This window comes from Esox lucius, chromosome 22, assembly GCF_011004845.1.
Source record: "Esox lucius isolate fEsoLuc1 chromosome 22, fEsoLuc1.pri, whole genome shotgun sequence".
NCBI classification, from domain to species: domain Eukaryota; kingdom Metazoa; phylum Chordata; class Actinopteri; order Esociformes; family Esocidae; genus Esox; species Esox lucius.
In genome coordinates, this window is record NC_047590.1 from 20,891,382 (window position 1) to 20,912,066 (window position 20,685).

Consider the following 20,685-nt stretch of genomic DNA (forward strand, 5'->3'; position numbering starts at 1 on the left):
ATCCTCTGTCAAGCAATTATGGGCTTACCAACACCTTCTTGACAGTCGTTAAGGTGAATAAGCAATAAGGGGGTATGTTATATGTAAAATAAAAAAGTGTTTGGACAGTGACACATTTTGTTAGGCAACAGTTTGTTTTTCAGGGCCAAAGAGTGAAAGATATTGGCTGGCAAAATCAACTGCCTGATCGGAATTCAATTGAGCATATCTTTCACATGCTGAAGACTGAAGGCAAAAAAGCCATAAAACCAAACACTGGAAATGAGAATGGGTTATGTGAGGTTTATGCGACCATGTATTAAACATCACAGCTTTATTGTGCATTATGTTAATCTGTCCAAATACTTTGGTACCCTAAAATGGGGGGACTATACAAAATGTGCTGTAATTTCTAAATGGTTCATCCAAAACAAATTAAGCGCTACTGCCAGGCCTGAATCGCAATGCTCAATGTATATGTGATTCGCTACATGATGCTGGGTTCAATTCACGTGTCAAATGCTCTCCCTTGTCCTCTCGGGGTAAATCGGACCGCATGGAGTATGATATAAAGTAGACAACTCAGAATACGATTGCCTGACATTGTTTAGAAAATCACAGGGCTTATTCCACTCTGCAATTACCCCGACCCGGGAGGGCCTCTCCTTTAGCTGTGACTGCCGAACCCTGGTGAAGAGAGGAAACAATAGCCTCTCGCAAGAAATCAAGTGAAGGGGGAGGCAAATGAGACGGTAACCATGTACTTAACGAATAAACAAACGGACCCGCCAAGTTGTAAAAGCGTGTGGGGGGGGGGGGGGGGGGGGCGGAAGTAGTGGAGGAAGGAGTTGTTTGACCAACAGAGAGTGGAATGGAGAGTGCGGAGAACGGTACATAGGAGGAAACACACACTACCAAGTGAGCACACACACGTTGGGGCTTAACTGAGATAAACTGGGGCCATTATAGGGCCTATTGTTGCTGTGCGGCTTCCTTCTAAAGAACAGCTTGTCCCAGCACTTATTCAGTGAATAGATGTAGTCGGTAGCTCCCGGGGTATCTGGCTGATCGCACAGATCAATCTAGGCATTGGAGGCATGCGCTGTAGGTGGAGGGAGAGAGGTGAACAGGGGTAGGAGGGTGTGGAGAGAGCGTGTGTGTGATGGGGGGGTTGGTCTATGTAAAGATGGAAAGGGTAGTGTGAAGTGTGTGTGGGATGGTGGTATTATGTGTGTGTGTTCTGTTAGGGGAGTCTTAGCCGAATCTTGAGGATGAACAATTCGATCCCAGCTGCTGCATCGATGTATTGTCTAGCCCAAGTCCAGTGGGATTTAAACAATATATTTCACCCATTCTATGACAGGAAATTAAATGTCATACATTAAGTATGCCTCAGCTTCTACTACTATGCTGTCTGATTCAGGGTACATCTTCGTTCAAGTCAATATTATTTTTACTAATATGCCTTGTTGGTAAACTTTGAATGGTTGGATTTCTTTTTCATTTTATTGTAGGTCTACAAGGTAATGTTAACTATGATGATATGTGGTTGCAAATTCAACCTTAAATTAGCTCAGTGGGGCTGCTCAAGTGGCATAGGATTTATGACACTCTTGTAGAACTCAGTTGAGAACCAGAGGCTAGGTTCAAGCCTTGACTATGCCGCTAGCTTACAAGTGGTTAGAAAGCGCCATGGGCAATGCAAGTTAACCAGCATTAACGAGTGAGTAGGGAGGCATTGTCAGCAGAGATATCCTGGTCTCATTGTGTTCTAGCACAGCAGCTTGGGGGCCTACAAAACCAATTAATGTTGACAGGTGAGAGAACTTACTCACATACACTGACCCTCTTGATTTCCCTGTTGGAATGTGGTATATATTCTTTTATGTTTTACATGACTGAAATCTAGTTTTGCATAACAGGTTATACTTATAATTATCAACTACTGTATGTTATACTGTCAGCAAGCCATTCTCAACATATATGTTGAACCAATACTCTAGTTAAATAGGTGGTCCTTCAGCATATCCGCAACCGACTTTGAGTCTGATGGATTCAAGTTCGTTTCCAACACGAGGCGAGACCATTTTTATTGGGGGTTTCTGTTGTTTTTCAATTTTTGTTACCTTACCTTTATCCTTCATCCTAACGCTTACCTTAGTACTGTGACGCTTAAACCTACATGATCCTTAACTGGTAACCATAAATGTTATCCTTAGCAAGGCATTTTTCATTTTCAGGCGTTTACGTTAAGGACCAACATAATAGTGAAACGTTAGAGGGCGATGTAAATAGTGAGTTATTAAGGACCAGTAGTACTGAGGATTTGTTGACAGTGAACGTAATTGCGCCAATTTATGTTCATACTGACGTAGTCGTGGTTTACAAAATAGTTTCATACGAACGTAGTTCCTGAGAGGTACGTTGTTAATGTTTAGAAAATGTGCCCATGCTGGGCCTCTACATCTTTTAGATTACTTACCCAAGGGCCTCTAAATATTATAGTTTGGCCCCAAATCCGCTTTTTTTCTTCTACTCTTCTGTTAATTGGCCTCACCTGGAGTCACAAGTCTTAATTAGTCTCTGATTAGATGGGAGAGGATAGGAACTAGAAGTGTTTTGGGCCCTGGGAACTGGAGTTGCCTTTCTCCACTTGATGCTGTGTGTAGGTATCACTGCACTAAGAATGTCATTGGCCAGTCCACAGACCTCTCATATTGACATAGTCATCATTTCAAGTTCATTTTTAACACTGCACTATAATATGTGTGTCCATAATTGATTCTAAATTGCATTTATGGTCGTGAGTGTAGTTTAAAGGAAGCCCGTAGGCATAAAGCCCTCACACACTGACACACACACATACTGTGACCTTCCCTCTTTATTTACCGCTTGGTGACAGCTTTCCACTTTTCTGACCGTAATTATTACGTTACGACCTGCCCTTCGGCCCAAATCACTAAGAGGTTGACTATATGATCAGGCCATTTCCCTGCCCTTAACGTGAAACATTTAATACAAAGTATAAGCCTCTCAGCGCATTTCCTCCTCCCCTTTTGCCAGCCAGAGGTATTTCTTTCTTATTATATCAAAAGGTGTCCTTTTTTTTTTAAATGTTTAAAATGCCTCTCGCCTTATTACGCCAAACGTCCACAAATTGCCTCTATTGGAGACGAAAGACAAAGAGATTATACATTAATTAAGCATGCAGTAATCCATTTATAAGCCCACCACATCCACTTCCCGCCTGTTTTAGAAAGATCTGCCTCCTTGCCTGTGCCAGATTTTGCTCCAGGTTTGCTCATGACGCTGACCTTGCCTTAAGCATTTCCTTGCCACCAGAGAGTTGACAGGAGGAAAGGAACACTGAGGTCAAGAATACAAGCGCCATGCTTTTTTTAAAGACATGGTGCTAATAAAGTGTTATTGTTGTAGCCCCATTTCATATATGGCTTGGATCTTAGTAGGTTTTTCCTTAAACTGCGCTTTCACTTTAATCTCAGAAGTACAGTTGTTTTCAGATCTGCAGTAGAAGCATGTTTACTACCCAAACATTTGAATGAAAACTTTCAGCACGTGTATAGATTTCCTTCCTTCATGTGCTATGGTGTGCCTTTCAATTCGCTGATATATCAACATAGCGCTGACAGACAATAGTGACCTTTCTGATCTGATGGGCTGGGATGACCAGTGTATGTATATTAGGCCTAGCTGGATATAACCACAGACCACTGCGCTCCCAGATCAACTAGGACTCTCGGGAACCAAATATTATTGGTTATACGCTAATTCACAGCATATACACAGGAGGGGTGAGAAATAGCCCAGCAGGACTTGACACAGAAGTTGTCTTATTAAGAGAGCCGCTGTCCAGTTATTCAGGGCCCGGCACAGTCTTAAATTACATTTTCAAATCATCATTGTACATCTAGTGCATAACTTGGTGTTTATTTAATTAAGCAATAAAAACACAACAATGTACTTTATATTTCGTTCTTTATTCATCCTGAGTTTCAATTGAATTTCTCAGTCTAATTGTGTGGGTGTTAGGAACATATTTTTCTCTTTTGTTCATTTAGTGGCAGACCACTAAGGCAAAATCTTTGCCGCTTTTAAAATAAACTGTAAGGATTTTAGTCAAGACTAAAATATAAAAAAAATTAAATAACTCCAGCCTATTATAAAAGAGCGAACACGTGAATGAGAGCCACAAATTCCTACCGTGCCTTTATTCTAATAAATGAATTTTCCTTGGTCAGGAAAGCTGAATGTCTCATAGTGTTCAAATGGCACTGTATGGATAATTACCCACCCCCACCAAAATAAATACATATTCACGTCGTACAGGTCGAACAGAGTCTTAAAATGAACCCAAACATTTGTAAACCAAACACTAGGCTAGTAGCATGGAGAGATTCCAGGGGAAAGTGAGATGAGCAATACTGAATCAAATAGTGGTTGACAGGCAGTCAATTGTCAGAATATTTCCTAGTTTCAGCTCTAGACCATGAAAACTATGCTAAGTGAACAAACATTGAGGTACTGTGGGGGGTGAGCAAATAAGCCTGTAGTATAATATATTATAAACATGTTTATCTAGATGCAGGGATAAAAGTATAGACTTGGAAATTAAGGTTCCTGAAAATATCCTTTGTTTTGAGACATAGCAATTAAGGATTCCTATATTACTGTGCAACATAGACGTTTGTCAAGATGGTGAAACAATTCGTATGTCTACAGTGGGGAGAACAAGTATTTGATAAACTGCCGATTTTGCAGGTTTTCCCACTTACAAAGCATGTAGAAGTCTATACATTTTATCATAGGTACTCTTCAACTGTGAGTGACAGAATCACAAAATTCCACAAAAATCACATTGTATGATTTTTAAGTAATTATTTTGCATTTTATTGCATGACATAAGTATTTGATACATCAGAAAAGCAGAACTTAATATTTGGTACAGAAACCTTTGTTTGCAATTACAGAGATCATACGTTTCCTGTAGTTCTTGACCAGGTTTGCACACTCTGCAGCAGGGATTTTGGCCCACTCCTCCATACAGACCTTCTCCAGATCCTTCTGATTTTGGGGCTGTCGCTGGACTATACAGACTTTCTGCTCCCTCCAAAGATTTTCTATTGGGTTCAGGTCTGGAGACTGGCTAGGCCACTCCAGGACCTTGAGATGCTTCTTACGGAGCCACTCCATAGTTGCCCTGGCTGTGTGTTTCGGGTCGTTGTCATGCTGGAAGAACCAGCCACGACCCATCTTCAATGCTCTTACTGAGGGAAATAGGTTGTTGGCCAAGATCTCGCGATACATGGCCCCATCCATCCTCCCCTCAATACGGTGCAGTCGTCCTTTCCCCTTTGCAGAAAAGCATCCCCAAAGAATGATGTTTCCACCTCCATGCTTCACGGTTGGGATGGTGTTCTTGTCGTAGCTTGTACTGAAGTATATCGTTACTGTACATTTAGCTAGGTACCTAGCTATTTACCTTATCAGTCGGATCCACCAGCGTTTCTTAGATTCATTCGTTGTTGGGAAACTAGTAAAATGATTTATAATTACTCACTCTATAGCGATGGTTACAATCTGGCACAAAACATTGAACCATGGCTGTGTATTGTATATACATAAAAATATAGCTAGCTACCAGTGCTTAATTTGTAAGTCACGAGGCCACGGAACACATTGGGGTGTGTGAGAAACAGTTGGCAAATCGACACAAATAAAGCACGTCGGTAGCGCAAATAGCGGACAACAAAAAGCTAAATCTCGTCAGGCAGTGCTGAGGCTATAATAGGCTGCAGGAATAGACAACTTTATGAACTCAGATTGTTTCTAGTGGAATGTTTACAGTGCAAAGCAAAAACAGTGATGGAAAAGTCATGCACAGCAGACCGGATCTTTGAAAAGTAAATGCCGTAACAAACTGAGGAAATCTGAGCAGAGCTGGATCTAGTTCCAGCATGATCCTTGTTCTATCAGTCCCTTTTTAAAAAGTCTATTGTAAAAATGAGTGGGTCACGTGATCCATGAAACCAAGATGGTGAAATATAGGTGGTCCCACATTCCCAGTCTGAGTGTATCATTAGTGCAGCTGTTTAATTAACAGTTTTGGAGGTGGGGTGATATTGTGAGCAAAGTCTTGTTAGTCTCTGTGGGACACATGGTAGTTTGCTGAGCCACGGCCTGGTAAAAAAAAAAACTGTCCAGGTAGCAGGATCTTTTGGTCATGATTGAACTTCTTTGTCTGCTTGCCCTCCGCCTCCCGGTGGAACATTTTTAGAACAGTGGGTGACTGGGGTATGAGCGGTCAGCAATGATCTTGCCTGCACGCTTCCTTGCCCTTGAGTCATGCAAGATCTATATGGCAGCCGATGACCCTTCCTGCGGACCAAACAATGCAGTGATGAGGCAGGTGGAAATGGACTTAAAATACTAAGAATAGCCACAAATAGGTTTTACTGTAGTAATTGAAAATGGTTTAGTCTGGAGAAAGCAAATACTCAGTACTCTGTACATAAATCTGGTGGACATCACACAGAAATTACAAGCACAACAGAGGATTATACACCAATATCCTTGGGGCTGTATGTTGTAGTCTGCTAACGTCAATATATATTTGTACTGGTTGTCACAGTGTGGATGTAGCCTACTGACTCAAAGTTTAGACTCCTACCACTACCAAAGTATTGAGCAAATGGTTAAACCCCCGTCAATACAAAGTGCCAGAGTGTCCTACTAAATGCAACCTGAACTGATAAACTGCAGTTGGCCAAAAGCACAAATCTGCTAATTGCTGGGAATGCCGGGAGTGTTGGGGGGGGCGTGAAAATTACTGTGTTCTTTTTTCCTGGCATGCACAAAGCCTCTCTTGTATCTGTCAGCAGGAAGCGGAGCGTGCATACAGGCACGCTGACAGCCCCTCCTGTACTCTGACAACCTAATCTTTATCACCTGTCTGTCTGACATTAGGCCCCGGCCGCTCACCCCCCTCTCATATCCTCCCGACTGGGTTCTTCCTGCTCTATCGCTCTGACACTTTACCATTCTCTCTCTCTGTCCACTTTGTTCAAGGGCTCTCTTTGCCAGGTCGTCTGGCTGACGGGATTCCAGTCTTCTCTGTTGGTCTGTCTGTTGGTCTGGTCTGTATGTCCATTTACACATTTTATTTTCCGTTCTGCTTAGGGTGTTTGGTTTCCCCGTATTGGCTGTCAACATAATCGTTTCCCTGTCATGTCATGGATTAACATTTCTTCGGGCCAGTTTTTCAAAGGTTATCTGACTGGAATTTGGCTATTGAATAGGGAAAGATGCAACGCATCTATTAGGTTTAATAGAACAGGACTCTAGTCATTATATTTCTATATACATTATTTAATCCTGTCTTATATGTGACCTCCTAGGATTACTTTAAAAAAAAAAAAGGGTCTCTCTGCGTTAACTACACAGGATGTGTGATTAGGTCCAGAAATGCTGAACTGAAAATGTCAAGGTTCAGATGAACTCAGAAATCTCAAGCAAATGTGATCTCAAATGTATCCATCATTGTGTAATATGATCCAAATTTTGGGGATAATTTCTAGAGAAACAGGGAAAGATATGAGACACATAAAAAGATTTAAAACCCTTGTAAAATATCACTTGCTTACATAAATATTGGAGTTGATGCCGTAATTTCCAGCAAGCAGGGTGGAGGGGATAGGGTGAATGAAATTTTTTTGTGGGTGTGCTCGCATCGGCCCTCTTGTAGCCTTGGCATTGGTCCTTTACATCCCCCCAGAAATCCCTTCAGGCCAGGAGTTGGACATGCCCTCAGAAAGGAACAGCTTATTACATTAAGTGGCCAAATGTGATGTTTTACTGATGTAATGTACAAACCCGATCCCAAAAAAGTTGGGACACAATACAAATTGTGAGTAAAAAAGGAATGGAATAATGTCTCTAAGTCAAGATGGGCAGAGGATCACCAATTCCCCCAATGCTGTGGCGAAAAATAGTGGAACAATATCAGAAAGGAGCTTGCAAAGAGTTTGAAGTTATCATCATCTACAGTGCATAATATCATCCAAAGATTCAGAGAATCTGGAACAATCTCTGTGCGTAAGGGTCAAGGCCGGAAAACCATACTGGATGCCCGTGATCTTTGGGCCCTCAGATGGCACTGCTTCACATACAGGAATGATACTGTAATGGAAATCACAACATGGGCTCAGGAATACTTCCAGAAAATATTGTCGGTGAACACAATCCACCGTGCCATTCGCCATTGCCGGCTAAAACTCTATAGGTCAAAAAAGTTCATTTTGGAAAACTGGGACGCCATGTCATCTGGACTAAAGAGGACAAGGACAACCCAAGTTGTTATCAGCACTCAGTTCAGAAGCCTGCATCTCTGATGGTATGGGGTTGCATGAGTGCGTGTGGCATGGGCAGCCTACACATCTGGAAAGGCACCATCAATGCTGACAGTTATATCCAAGTTCTAGAACAACATATGCTCCCATCCAGACGTTGTCTCTTTCATGACAATGCCAGACCACATACTGCATCAATTACAATGTCATGGCTGCATAGAAGAAGGATCCGGGTACTGAAATGGCCAGCCTGCAGTCCAGATATTTCACCCATAGAAAACATTTGCCGCATCATAAAGAGGAAGGTGTGACAAAGAAGACCTAAGACAGTTGAGCAACTAGAAGCCTGTATTGGACAAGAATGGGACAACATTTCTATTCATAAACTTGAGCAACTTGTCTCCTCAGTCCCCAGACGTTTGCAGTCTGTTATAAAAAGAAGAGGGGATGCCACACAGTGGTAAACATGGCCTTGTCCCAACTTGAGATGTGTTGATTCCATGAAATTTAAAATCAACTTATTTTTCCCTTAAAGTGATACATTTTCTCAGTTTAAACATTTGATATGTCATCTATGTTGTATTCTGAATAAAATATTGAAATTTGAAACTTCCACATCATTGGATTCTGTTTTTATTCACAATTGACAACTTTTTTGGAATCGGGTTTGTAGTTCTTTCTAAATGTCCCATGAAATCCTCAGTCTAGTAAAAAAATATATATACTGTGGTAGCAGCGTACAGTGAGGACAACAGACAGAGTTATGAAGGTTAAAGCCCAAGGGCGTTTTATTTATCTAAAACACAAACATTGAACAGCAATGAAAACCCAAAACTTTATGTATTGACAACTAGGGATGCAATGGTACAGTGGGCCAGTGATTTGGTGCGTACCGCGGTTTTGTTGGTAATGGTAAACGGTACGTTTCGGTATGAATGATGTCATCCTGTTTGAATTGTTTCCACTCGAGTAGCTGGCAGTGGCAAAGAAAAGTTTTCTTACCCTCGTCATCGTATTGAACCAGTGTTAATTCTACAAACAAAAATAGTGATTTTTTTGTTTTGTTGAACACCTATTTTTTAGTTGCAGTCAACAAGATGATAACTGACTAAATAGATCCAGTAAAAACAACTAAACAAAAATGTTTTTTCATTTTGGTTGACAAAAACGAGACGAGGCAAAATTATCTTTATATTTTATCTTTATATCTTATATAACTACCATCATTGGATAGGGAGGATTTTGGAAAGGGAAATTTTTTGTGTTTCTGTTTTGTTCAATCAAAATCATACATGGGCAGCAGAATCCTGGGCTGGTGTGGTTACACGTGGTCTGCGGTTGTGAGGCCAGTTGGATGTACTGCCAAAATCACGGGCAATTCCTGTAATCAGCATGCCAATTGCACGCTCCCTCAAAACTTGCGACATCTGTGGCATTGTGCTGTGTGATGGAACTGCACATTTTAGATTGGCCTTTTATTGTGGCCAGCCATAGGCATACCTGTGCAATAATCATGCTAATCACCATTTTTATATGCCACACCTGTGAGGTGGGTGGATTATCTCGGCAAAGGAAAAGTGCTCACTAACAAAGATTTAGACAGATTTGTGAAAAATATTTGAGAGAAATAGGCCTTTTATGTATGTAGAGAAAGTCTTAGATCTTAGATCAGTTCATGATAAATGGGGGCAAAAATAAAAGTGTTGTGTTTATAATTTTCAGTGTATATGTACAGGTAAAATTGGGTGACGTGGTGACTGGAGAAGTGGGTATACCCCTAACTTGTCAACTACAGTATCTAAATGTTTTTGAATCTTCTGTTCCCTTTGTTCTTACATTTCCAACTGATATCTCCATCAATGTATGTTTTCACAAATTTCACAGGTATCCACACTTTGCACAATGCTGTGCTTAAAATGTTTATAAATATTAGCAGGCTAAATCGACATTGTAAACTAAACATACTAAAATGTTCCATTATCCTTACAATACTTGATATTGTGTATATCCCTCATAAACTATATTGACACGTATCCGTATGGAAAAAAAGAAATATATACGCAATACTTAAGTGTATTGACCAACTGCAAGATTAATATTGATGCTAACATGCTACAATATTCTGCCAGAGTTGTTATATTCATTGATAATACGTAGTGAGTGGTCTTTCGCAAATGATTCATTCTTTTTGAATAAATTTTTTTGGTGAATCGTGATTCATGATTTATCTAAGATCGTCAGATCTCGTTCATCAGAAGGAACGATGGACGCAATGAGCGGTAATCCTTGGCTCTTTCAGATCTTAGAATCTCGTTCATTGGAAAAAACAATGAATGATGAACCACGAATCTTTGAATCTTCACTGGAAGGAACAATGAACGATGATCTTTCAAATCTCCGGATCTTGGAATCTTGTTCACCGGAAGAAACGATAAACGTAATGAATGATGATCCATGGATCTTCAAATCTCGTTCACTTTAAAGAACGATGAACAAAATGAATGATGATCCATGGATCTTCAAATCTCGTTCACTTTAAAGAACGATGAACAAAATAAATGGTGATCCATGGATCTTTAGGCAGTTTGGATCACCTGAGAACGATAGAAGGCGAACAACTAATGAGGAAGTAAGAAGTTCAATCTTTCTGATCTCCAAGTGTCTCATATTATCATTCTTAATGTTCCAAAATAAGAAACATACAATACATATTAGGACATTAGGCTGTTATTCAGCTGTCAAGTGATTATGTTATGGGTATACTGTAACTTTCAGGGCTTGATTAAACTGATCGGATTTATAAAGACACTTTTTCTCATGGTCCTTTTCATCCCGCAATCTCCGGAAAAAATGGCAATGACTAAGGAGGAGATAGCATAGGCTTTTCATCTTTTGGATCTCCGAGTCTCTGATTTATTATCAGCCTAATAGAGCAAAAAAGGTATTTGGTCTATTATCATCTCTTACATTAAAATAGTAGTATTAGTACATTTTAGAAGTTGTAATGATGTGATAAATGGTGGATTTGTTTGTATTACTGAATGATTTGAAAAGATCCAGATTAGTAATGTGAGTCAAACTTCCGATCAATAGTTACCTGAGAGAATATTTGTTTGTAGTTTCTGCTCTCTGCGTGGGACACCTTTTATAGAGGTTTCCTTCAGAGATGTCATTGCAAATCGTCCATTGGTTGTTTATGTGGGAGGGGATTTCGCTCCACGCTGTGATTGCCACATTTCTAGACATTGATGTGGAGTAAAGTTTGTCAGCCCTCAGGAACTCTTAAACGGCCTGGGGCCCCAAGCAGTTGCCTGCCTTACCTGATCACAAGCTACACAACTGGTTCTGTGGATCTGAATCTACAACGTGCCTGTAGTCTGCAGCGCAATAAGCATGTTTTGGACATGACAGGAAAACGATGGCATACCATAACTCTGTGGTTCATGTGTGCGTTTTGAACCGTAGGGGGCGTACTGAATGGTTCAAGTCACATAATATGTACCATTGCATCCCTATTGACAGTTTCAATTTTGCTGTTTAACTGGCGTACAGGGACTGGCTCGGTGATGATACTACTCAGCTATCTCTGCATTCACTATTGTTTGTCTGTTAGTTTTTTTTGGGGGGGGCTTATATTTTTCCCTGTGGAACCGCCCAAAATCTCTTAATGCAGCTTGAATCTAATGTAACTCTTATTTTGTCTTCTAAACGTGTTGCAAGGTGGGACTTTTCAATTGGATAAAGAGTTCAGATAGATATTCATGTAACCGGAAATAAATGATTACTTAGTTATTTACATTAAATAAACACACATAGGGATTTCTTAGACACTGTAATTGACAATTTAAAACCTAAAAAGACTCATTATCAGGGCATGGAAAAATATAGAGGCCATTTGATAGCCTTGATGAGATTAAATGCTGACTGTTATTATTGGTTGATAAATGTAATTGCCTCTTTAGGAGTACAGCTTAGGGTGGGATGTGCAATGACGTGCTGACGACAGAGGCACATCGACCCTGTCATTTGTTGTTAGGATGTCAACGAATTCAGATGAAATGTAATCGTTTGTGTTCGACATTGGATTAGACATGGGCTAAGGGAAAAGGGATGACTGGTTCAGCTACGAAGATGATGATGATAATGATGGTGGTGGTGGTGTTTTTGATCATCCATTGAAAGGATGATAATTTATTAACTATCCTGAGGCCCGATCACCCAAAAGGATGCAATCACATACCACGCAACTACTCACTGTTTATGCATGTAATTAGGGCTACACTGTGGCTATCCAATTGGTTTGTTGAACAGATACAGCTTTCACGAATTCAGGGCCAGTGTAAAGTGTACGCTAGAGAGCAGAATTCAGTTTGGGGCATGTTACTGCACCTAGCTGTCCTTCAGTGGGAATGCGCTAATCGACGTCTGACTCAACTCCGCTGTTCAAAGGTAGCGGATGTGTCTGGCAGGCATGTCGATATGTCTCTCTCATCAAGGAGAATATTCCTTTTGTAGTGTCTCTAAAGATTAGATTTGTGTTAAAGTGTATGGATTTCAAAAGCCTGGTAGATAATGACTCATGTCTGTGTGTTTTTTAAACAGCTGAATGAAGTTAGTGTTTTTATTCTGTACTGTGATATCGTTCTTTGTATGACTGTCTTCTTTTACTTCCTTATCTTGGTGTTTGATATGCTGTTATTTGTACACCTGTTAGTGTTCTTGTGTATTCAAAGCACCTACCGTTCCCCCTTTGTACAGTGTAGATTATATCTCTAGACAATGTTGGTATTCATTTCTTCCCCTTTCCATGAGACCAACATGTTATGTCTTTGAATACATGTTCCTATACTTTACCTGAATATTTAATATTTAGTAATATTTAGTCAGTCAACGCAAATCTGATTGTTTGCTAATTTTTATTTTGACAAATCAGGTCTGATTTGATCATTATTGATAAATAAATCTGATTCGGGCTACCTGTTTAAATGGAGCTGTGATCCACATAAGTCATTGATAGTAGATGTGCCTGATTATAAATGGCTGCTAATGCATGGCTAGTTCTTTACCACCCATGTAGGTAAGCACATCAACAGGCAATGTGTAATATATTAAAGCATATAAAATGACAATGATTTTGAATAAAGAACAAATTATGTTCATATAACAACATTGTATTCCCTTGCTGGTTGTAGCTATTGCAGCTTTAATGACTAGACATCAACAGTGTTGCTGGCACTGTGCATAATTGTTTTTATATTGACAGGCCATATTGAATTCATTAAAGGTTTATGCGGAGCACACGCTCAGGTTTGTTGATTGTAGCTTTATGAGTCCAGCATAATTACTATTTTATGAGAAAAGTAAATAAGAAGTTTGGATAAATACTTAATACTATTTCCGACCATCATCTTATGCATGATACACATCTAAAATATGGCTTTAATACCATTCCATTGTCGGAGTTTTTAAACAAATGTTAAGAACATTAAGTTCTTCCAGACATCAACTATTTTTCATAGAGCTAATATTTGTATGGTGGCAAATAACATGTTATCAATTCAGAAATCAATCTCATGCATAATCATTCAGAGATTACTGCTGTTTAATTAATAAAACAAAGTAATTGCTAATATTCTCTCTGATTATTTTATTCCAAGTCAGTTGAACACATTAGTTGTATTGCACAGCATATGTTTGTAATTTCATTTGCAAAAGCATACATATATATATATATATATATATATATATATACATATATATATATTTATATATATATATATATATATATATATATATATATATATATATATATATATATATACAGCACCAATCAAAAGTTTAGACACACACCAATTCACTAGAATGAGTAAATGTGTCCAAACCTATGACTGGTACTATATTACTTTTTCTCAAGTGAAAAGAAAGTCATTTGTGCTTTTGAAAACAGCTGATTTTTCAAAGCTGTTGTCCCGGGGCAAATTATTGCTCACCCTTGAACAAATTGCTGATCTTAGAAGGTTCACAAGTACTTTGAAGTTGGGAATGTTTTTTTTATCAACTTATACCAGACGCTAAACTGTGTACACGCAACACAACATTTGCCTATTTAAGTGTACATTTATCTCTCAAACAGCTGCTATAAATGAGTCAGAATAATGCAAAAACAACATCCATGCAATTACTCAAAGACAAGAATTAAAAATGATCAAATTAGTCAAACTGTTTGCTTACGGTTTTCAAGGGCATTAGAGTCCACCATTTTGTGTCTTGCGGGTTTCTATTTGGAGCAAGCATGGTGTCATACACAATATATTTGTCTCATGCAGTATGAAAAGGCTTGACTACCTAAATCAATGTCTTGTTTTCCAGGCATTTTTTATTATGTCTCTTTTCAGGCACCTTTCATGTCATTTCATGTCTTGATTACTGCAACTCACCGTTAATAGGGTACCTGGCATTTTCCACCAAACCCCTTCAACTTATCCAATATTTTACGGCCTGTCTGGAGTTCTCTGAAGTCACCCTACTCTGCTCTCTTCTCTGGCTTCCGGTTAAAGCTGGCAGTCACTACATGACCATGGTGGTCATACCACCTCTATCTGCCCAGTCAAAGCTCTTCTCCATCATTGAACCCTCAATGGTGGAACCAGCTTCTCGTTGAGGCTAGGATAGCAGAATCTTTGCCAGTTTTCAGAAAACATAAACCCCACCTCAAAGAGTTAGTTCAAAGAGTACCTAAAATAACTCCAGCTACTTCTGTTGCCTTTGTGAACTAATGCTTGTTTTATTTATGATGTTTATTATTTGTACTGTCTTCTTCCCAGCACTGACGATAATTAATTAACAGAGTACTATATTTCCTACAACTGAGTTGTGTGCTTCAACTAGCTTCTTAAAAATATACATTAACTGTAAGTTGCTCTAGATATGAACATCTGCTTAGTTACTAAACTGTAAACCATTGTGTTCATCAACCACCCAGAGCAAAATATCTGCATTACCCTGACTTTCCCATCCAATGTCCCCAAACAATGCTTAAGTACATCAGTTACAATTCCCTTAAATAATTTACACATTTAGCACAAGCTTTCAAATAATTTAGTGTTCTTGAACATGTCATTTTAATGAATTTTGGGGACGGGGAGGGCGGCCGGGGGAGTTGACTAATACCTCCTTGTTCTTGCAACAATATCTAAATCATATTAGATGTGACAGTGATGAATGTTTTGGACTAGCAGCAAGTGTACATTATGGTAGGAATGCATAGTAGCTGGTCTGAGCCTTTAGCAGATTTCAATTAATCTCACTGAGCCACCTTAATTGAATTGTTCCAACTGGAGCCAATAATTCATCTAATGACCCATAAGGATTTCTCATTCTCCTTCTTTAAACATCTGTTTTCCATTCACTATTACTGGCCACCTTGCTTTTTTTGGCCAAATCCACGTTAGTCCCCATTTATCTTCAGGTGTCGACTTTTCATTCGTTCTCAGATGGGGCATGTTCCAGGTCAGCGTTATTGCAGTTGCCCTGTGCTAATAAGCGATGTAACTCCATCACTGTGACATAGCAATCTTCTATAATGTGCAACTGCAAATGTGGTGATCTGAAACCCAAGCAGTGTGATATATTGCCTACTGGAGAGATGACTGGGTCTGAAAAAATAATCATACTGTTATGATCAGATGGCACAGTTTGAGATAAGGTCAAATGCATACAAATTCACATTTAAATGGTTGCATTTTGATCTACAGTGACCTTTACAGCGATGATGATTATATTTACATTATAGAGTGCAGAACAACAGTGGTATGTGACTTGCAAGGTAACATTGTTTGAAACGCGCTAAGGGCTGTAGGATGAATGGTGAGGCGGAATGGCACTACACAGAAGGATATGAATATCAAAGAGGATTGCGTATTTTATTTACTTGTTTCAACTTCACTGGGACTATGCTTGTTATTTCTTGTCATTATTGATTCAATACATCAACTTTGTGACAGCCATTCCACATAGTTATGGACTTCATCTTTCGAAAGGTTACCACAGGGCAGTGGTGTTGTGCCAACAGTGAAGCCGATCGTAAATTGCCACCAGTGCCTTCATAACATGGGAATAAATGTCTCTGGTAAAATCCTTGGATTATAATTTTTTGTTATACTAACAAGGATCTGGGCTTGATCACCAATCTCCAGCCATTATAACAACCTCAATATGATCTGCCGAGACAGATCACAGAGATACTTCCAACACTAAGATTGATTGCCTGTAAACCTCGTGTTTGATTGACGCTGTTGTTGTTTTTTCCCCCGGGGCCTGCATCGCAACTCTGACAAACGCCGAAGTGGAATATCTTTCAAATTAGCCGGGGATGTCTGAAATGGTGCCAACGCCAAGTCACATCAAAGACACATCATCAAAGTGAGCCATCTGTCCTGTGTGGCGGCTCTGCTCCCCCGCCCCCCCCCTTCTTTCTTTTACCCTGTTGATGATGTCGGCATAATAAGGAAATGCTGAGGGAAGTGATCCATGAAACTGTAAAATGGCTGAGACGACAGGAGCCGCTGTGAGGCACAGAGTCAGGCAGTCCGTGGAAGGCACTCAGGGGTAGAGCTATTTTGAGGGCTACTGCAGCAGGAGACCATTTGCTCTTTCTCCCGGTTAAACTTAGACGGATCCAGGAATCAGAGAGGGGGTGACAGTCACGGTCAATGGAACCTTGTGAAGCATCCTTTTCATTCAGCTGAAAGCTAGGATGGCCACACCACGCATGCATATCTCCTGTTGCAGTAGGTCTCTCAAGACCGTTTCTTCTTCTGTGTCATTCATTCATGATTATGAACCGCAATTCTTCCTCTTTGTCCTCCCTGTAAATAACACAGCGACCGGTCAAGTTGCACCGACCGTCACCAGTGCACATTGGCGCTCACAGCTAGTGTCCTCCAGAGTGTGGCACAGCTTGGCAGGAAGCTCTCTGACAAGCACAGTCCGTAAGATCGAATGAAAATTGGCCTCCCTCCCTGAACCAATCACTCAAGCTAAGTCAAAAATCCCTAACCCCCCCATATGTATCACCTCATCAACACCTGGCCGTACAGTGGTAACAGAGGGATGCTTTTGAGTCGTCACGTCTCTCCTTAGCATACACTTGGGCACACATTTACTGTCAACATCTCCTTTATCGATTTTCACCTAGTTCACACACACACACACACACAGTTGACACACATCTAAGCATGCAAACAAACACCAAACTCTTTAAACACACAAACAAATGATAAGTGAGGTGATGAAGGGGGAAATTAAACTTTGACGGTTTTCTTCCAGCGTCTGGACTGGGACAAGGAAAACTGAGCATCTTTGGTTCGGCCATCACTGCAGTCGATCATTTTAGTCAATTCTGATATCACCCTTCACCCAACCAGTGTTACTAATGCTTGCTGTTGAAAGTCGACTCAAATCGCTGAGCTCCACTTTCCAATGGCAGCCGGGAATAAGCGCCAATGGTACGCTGTCTGAATGGAGATGGCCTGCTGTGGCACAAGTGAGTAAGGGTTCACCATCACCTTGGTGCGAATAATGCCCCATAATTGCTCATGTAATTGCTTTGTAGGTCATCATGCCCTTTGCTTCATCCTCTCCCGGTCTATATAAAGTGCCATCAGACAATTAGGTAATTGTCATCACAATAATAGCTCAAATGGGCTTTGCTCGTCATGTTCTGTAATCGATGAATTGTTGAGGTGTTTATTTCGGCGCCTTCACCACCCGTCCTCGGGGCTTGGAGTTTACAGTCCATCTGTGTCGCTAACCATTAGGCTTGCATATGTTCTCCTCTCTGCTGGGAGAATTTAGACAGTATGGTCTTTCATAAATGTTTTATCGCAAAGCCAAAGAGAAGGGACTTTCAGTCCCTAGGAGTCCATTCGCTGACAGCGGGAGGCTGTGGGGATCTAGGATGTGTCTTTTCTCAGGGAGATAAATAGTGACCCCCCCCTTCTTTTTTTCTCTTTCGCTCTCCTCAGCTGTTTGTTTTCACACATCCCCATCATCATGGTCCCCCCCTTCTTTCTCAGACTGTCTCCTTCTCCCTCTCCTTTTATTTATTTCTCTCTCTCCCTCTCCTTTACCCTCTCCATTCTTCTCCTTTCCGCTCTTCCTCTCTCTTTTTCTGAACTCCCCCCTTTCTCCAGTCCTAATCTCCCTTTCTGTTCATCTTTACCTCACCTCTCTCTGCTCACCTTCTCTCTCTCATTTTCACTCACCTTTTTTTATCTGTCCTTCTCCATCCTCCTAACTGCATCTTTGAGTAGGTCAGGCAGATTTTTCTCAAGTCTCAAGTGGTGTGTTTAAAACATGAAGATGCCTCCCAGGACTGGACAGGGATTAAACAAACTAAATGTTGCCGTACACAGCAGGGCTCCAACTGTGACCAAAACCTTTCACTGGACAGTTAACGCCAATTTGGAATTGGTCGGTTGGGTGCCATTGGGGAATAAAAAATGTATGCATGTTTTTTTTTTGGTTCACAATTTGCAAGTTTTTCACAATTGTTTTTACTCAAACAGTGGGCTATTGTGCATTTGACATTCATATGAATGTGCCTGTCCTTGTTTTGTTGTCAGCTTGTGTGAGCGCATAGAGGATAAAAAGATGCACTCTAATAAGCATACAGAAAATATTGTTTTAAAAGCAACTAATGTTGTTACAGAGACGAGTGTCATAGCTTTCTTTGAGTATATCATCTCCTTTTTCTAAAATCTGGAGTTGCACAACTTCACACAAAACTGTCTGGTTTGAATGTGCCTGCGGAGCCTAGGTCTACATCAAGTAACCTGTGTACTTGTATACAAGCCTATACGCTGGAAATTTGTAGGACTGTTAACAGATAAATCCATCAGCCTAGCCAAGTAACATGATCGTTTATATTATGAAATCTGAAAGTGTTTCTAGATTTCACTTTCCCTGGTGAATAATGTTGTCTAGGCACAAATATGTCTCAAACAATAATTTCATTAACCTTAGATCCTATCAAAATATATTTAAAAAAAACTGTCTCGATAGCTTCATTCATAGGCTGTCATCTGAGTGCTAGGCACTGAAAGAAAAGTTTTAGCTACTTTTATTGAATAGGATTCTATTGACCAGCAGGTTCTAGGTCAACTTAAAAAGATAACCCAGAGTAAATCTCTCAATCAATACAAGAACCCTGTGGCATGCACATTTTCAAGACAGCTATATAATTAGCCTGGTGTCAGTGTGGATAGCAATGGTTCTCAAACCTCTCCTCTGTGATCATCAGATGTTTAACAAATGTTTTTCTTTGAAATAGCTCACCTAATTTGCCTTTTCAAAAGGGGTTATAATTACTCAACAAGTAAAGTTAGTGCTAGCTGTGGAATATATTAAATACAATGAACGGCTGGGGGACCCCAGCCAGAGGAAAGGATTGACAACCACTGCCTTAGGGAACACAGCTCCAGTCAATGCCCTTTGCATTGAGAAATTGTTGTGACCAAATAATCTGCTGGGGGCATCAGCTGAACGATTTGGCAGTGCCAGTGCCACAACTGCAAAACGTTGGTCTGGAACGTCGTGAGGGATGCAGTGGACCGGTGGTAGTTGCAAACTAATGCAGTAGGAAACATAGCAGCTTTGGATTTCAGTTACTATTTATGTGAATACTACGTTACTACAACAGTATGGGCGATGACACAAATAAGCAGTGTCTAAACTCTTGCCAGTGTGCAATGTCCTTTTCAATATGTTTAATAAGCGGTTGATAATCTCGACCTGTTCCTTCTCAGTTGCAAAGCATTGCACTGATGTGTTAACACTGCTCCTCTGCCGTAAGCAAATCATCCTCATAGCCTATGAACGTCGTCATTAATCCATTCTATAACAGTTTCACCCCAGGAGTATCTTTCTCGCTCCTCCCGTGTCAAACCTCCACTGATCTAGAAGCCAGTATCCTGTGCTGTAATCATTATCACCTCCTGTCTGGGTTTATTCCTCCCTCCTCCCCGTCGGCCGTTTTCTGTCGGTGACCGACACATCCAGGCCTTTTGGTAGATGTCTCCATCTGGCCGCGGGATGGGGATTGGGGGTGGGGGGGTGGGGGGGCCTGACGTTCTCCCTGGTCGTTTGGTTTATGCTGAGCTTCAGAGCTCCCGGTGGCCGCAAGTGCTTTAAATATTTAAAGGCGTGGATCTCTCGTTCAATCCTCTGGCCTGAGAGGGAGGGAGACAGGGAGTGTGGGATGAAGGAGAGGAGCATGGGAGAGTCCCATATGCCTTCGGTACATCTCACTAAATGTTACATGCTCAGTCTTTTTCCTATT

At 40.5% G+C, this 20,685-nt stretch overlaps 1 protein-coding gene across 7 annotated transcripts in view; it reads left to right on the forward strand.

Annotated features, from left to right (window-relative positions):
* LOC105019665 (neural cell adhesion molecule 2) overlaps positions 1-20,685 on the forward strand; it is a 436,025-nt gene that overhangs the window by 222,476 nt on the left and 192,864 nt on the right. The window contains exon 1 of one of the 7 annotated variants that reach the window (XM_020042075.2): positions 17,833-17,889. The exons of the other annotated variants lie outside the window; for them this stretch is intronic. Coding sequence (XP_019897634.2) covers positions 17,865-17,889 — 25 coding nt within the window. The 5' untranslated portion in view covers positions 17,833-17,864. Of the gene's footprint in view, positions 1-17,832; positions 17,890-20,685 lie in introns of those variants that run through there. 7 annotated transcript variants of the gene reach the window in all.